Source organism: Priapulus caudatus, unplaced genomic scaffold, assembly GCF_000485595.1.
Source record: "Priapulus caudatus unplaced genomic scaffold, Priapulus_caudatus-5.0.1 Scaffold873, whole genome shotgun sequence".
Taxonomy (NCBI): domain Eukaryota; kingdom Metazoa; phylum Priapulida; class Priapulimorpha; order Priapulimorphida; family Priapulidae; genus Priapulus; species Priapulus caudatus.
In genome coordinates, this window is record NW_014577934.1 from 19,327 (window position 1) to 22,018 (window position 2,692).

Genomic DNA, 2,692 nt, shown 5'->3' on the forward strand with positions numbered 1-2,692 from the left:
CGATATTTTTAGCAAAACTACACACAAACACACACACACACACACACACACACACACACACACACACACCTACACACACACATACTTATTTATATCATATGACCTTAACACCTTACCGATGGGCCTGGTTCGCCTCGTTCTCCCGGACCACCTGTCGTACCTTCCTTGCCCTTGTATCCTCGTCTGCCTCGTCTACCTGGAAACCCTTGAAGCCCCTAAAAATTCCATGTTAACTTAACATTTATCAGAAAACACTATATATACCGCATATATAATTGCATTTATAACTAGAAAGGTATATAAGAAAGATCAAGCTTTCTTGGCAACTTAGATGGGAATGAAAAGAACCTACAATTAAAAATTAATATAAACAAAATCAAATAAATAAGAACGCAAGTTCTCTACCATTATTTTAAGAAGTTGTAGTGATCGTCGTTTCTCACAGGTTACGACAAACCTGGGTATAAGGCTTACCTCAGGCAAAACCGCAAGATACTTCCTTTGTTATGAGAGTGCCGATGAGGTAGCATTTGCTACCAAAACATACAAACTACGTCTAAATTACTTTTTTCCTGTAATTAACATTTCTTCGTCATTTATAATTATGATTTCGCGCCAAGGCCGAGTTTGCACAGTTACCTTGTCACCCGGCGGACCTGGATATCCGGGTAGTCCTGGAGTACCAAGCTTTCCCTGAAGAAGGATTATTGATACTCTTTTTAAATCAAGATGATTTAGTCACGAGTATAGTTATTAGTAGTTAACAATAAATGTCTATTTTCGCGTAAGCTACGGTGAAGGCAGTGTCGTAGCCTGAACCAATTCATGGCGGGGGACAATTTCGTGACCTAACGACAATTTCATGTAGAATGACGAATAAGTACTTTGCTTACAGCTTATAGCTACAGAAATATACTACGCGTAGGAAAATATAAACTTAGATGGACATTTGCATTTATTTGTTTGTTTATTATGTTGGATTATTTACATATATTATGCATATTTTTTAGTTATCTTTAAAATTTAAGGGTAGCATTTCCCCATGTCTAACAGAGACCATAGCCGATGGTGTAATATTTTTAATCAGCCAACGACCATGGCGCAATATCTCTAGTAACTAGGAACCCTGCTAGCCTACCTTTGGCCCTACAGGCCCTGCCACGCCCTGCTCGCCTCTGGGTCCGTCAATGCCTTTTGGTCCCTCCGGTCCCTCTTCACCTCTCACTCCAGGAGGCCCTATGGGACCACTGCCTCCTTTAGCTCCGTGATCGCCTTTAAGCCCTGTCAGACCCATAGTTCCTTTCTCCCCCTTTTCACCAATAAATCCGCGCGGGCCATGATCTCCCTGTCCGAATATCGCACGAAATATTGCAGTTAAATATACTGAATTCAATATTATTTAAAACGAAGTTACGCCATAGTGAGAGAGCCATACTACTCCCCTCCTCTTCCATCACCCTCTCTCTGACTGTCTGTCTGTCTGTCTGTCTGTCTGTCTGTCTGCCTGTCTGTCTGTCTATCTGTCTGTCTGACGGTCTCTCTCTCTGCGTCTCGCTCTGTATGTATCTGTCTCTCTTGATTGCTCTCGTACTCTTAAAACCACACAGACACATTTAATCACGTATGTTTTTTAATTAACCTACCTTACGACCCATGGGTCCTCTGTACCCGTTGGGCCCACTGGGTCCAGTTAAACCCTGGAATAAATGTAACAGCAACTATAGATACTGATTGCAAAATTTGAAACAGCACACTAACAATCCGCCTGATTGGAGATGGAGGCATTCTCTTGTGCTTCACCCAACGGTTTTACAAACTACTGTCAATAAGTCATTATTACACGCGCAGAGCAAGTTATCTATTAGACATCATGACGTGGATGATAGAGCACTACCTTTACACCAGTTAAAGAAACCTCACCGTATCGCCCTTCTTTCCAGCAGCACCCTGACTTCCTTGAACTCCTGGGATTCCATCCACGCCCGGAAGCCCTGGAAGACCCGGTTTTCCTTGGGGACCTTGGAGACCAGGTGGCCCGAGTGATCCTTGCGGTCCTGGAGGGCCCTGCATGTTCACGCCACACCGCATCTTATTAACTTCCTACGATCTATACAAGCTCTACTTGTCTTCCTCAAGATATTATCTATCTACTATAAACATGGTATATGGATTTGTTGGCACGGTGTTCTTACCGGCGGTCCGTTTGGTCCCATCTGACCCGGTGCTCCGGGGGCACCCTGCGCTCCCTGTAATATAGGTAGCACAAATCAATTAATTTCTTTTATGAACATTCACGATAAATGATTAGCGATTAAACATAATTGTAATTCGTATACAGCATATTCATATATAATAACATATAATATATTTAATATATACATATATATATATATATATATATATATATACTATATGTTCATATATGTACATGCTTGACTCTCGACTATTCAGTGAGAGTCACAAACCATATCATTATTTCTAAAAGTAAATGTGTGGTGACGCTTCACGTACGGCAGGTCCAGGCGGGCCCCTGACACCTTGCGAGCCTGATGGCCCCACGGGTCCTTGCGGTCCTGGCGCGCCATCATTGCCTTGCGGGCCGGGAATACCGCTATTGCCCTTCTCTCCGCCGTGACCGTATTCCCCTTGAGGACCGGGAGGTCCCGGTTGTCCCTAAATGCGTAAAAGCAAC

General features: G+C 43.1%; 1 protein-coding gene across 1 annotated transcript in view; it reads right to left on the reverse strand.

The window, feature by feature from the left end:
- Positions 1-2,692, reverse strand: part of LOC106814113 (collagen alpha-1(XI) chain-like) — a 28,609-nt gene that overhangs the window by 11,508 nt on the left and 14,409 nt on the right. Inside the window, exons 12-18 of the mRNA XM_014818391.1 lie at positions 2,512-2,673; positions 2,193-2,246; positions 1,921-2,064; positions 1,644-1,697; positions 1,139-1,345; positions 640-693; positions 117-215 (exon numbers count right to left, since the gene is read on the reverse strand). Coding sequence (XP_014673877.1) covers positions 117-215; positions 640-693; positions 1,139-1,345; positions 1,644-1,697; positions 1,921-2,064; positions 2,193-2,246; positions 2,512-2,673 — 774 coding nt within the window. The remainder of the gene's footprint in view (positions 1-116; positions 216-639; positions 694-1,138; positions 1,346-1,643; positions 1,698-1,920; positions 2,065-2,192; positions 2,247-2,511; positions 2,674-2,692) is intronic.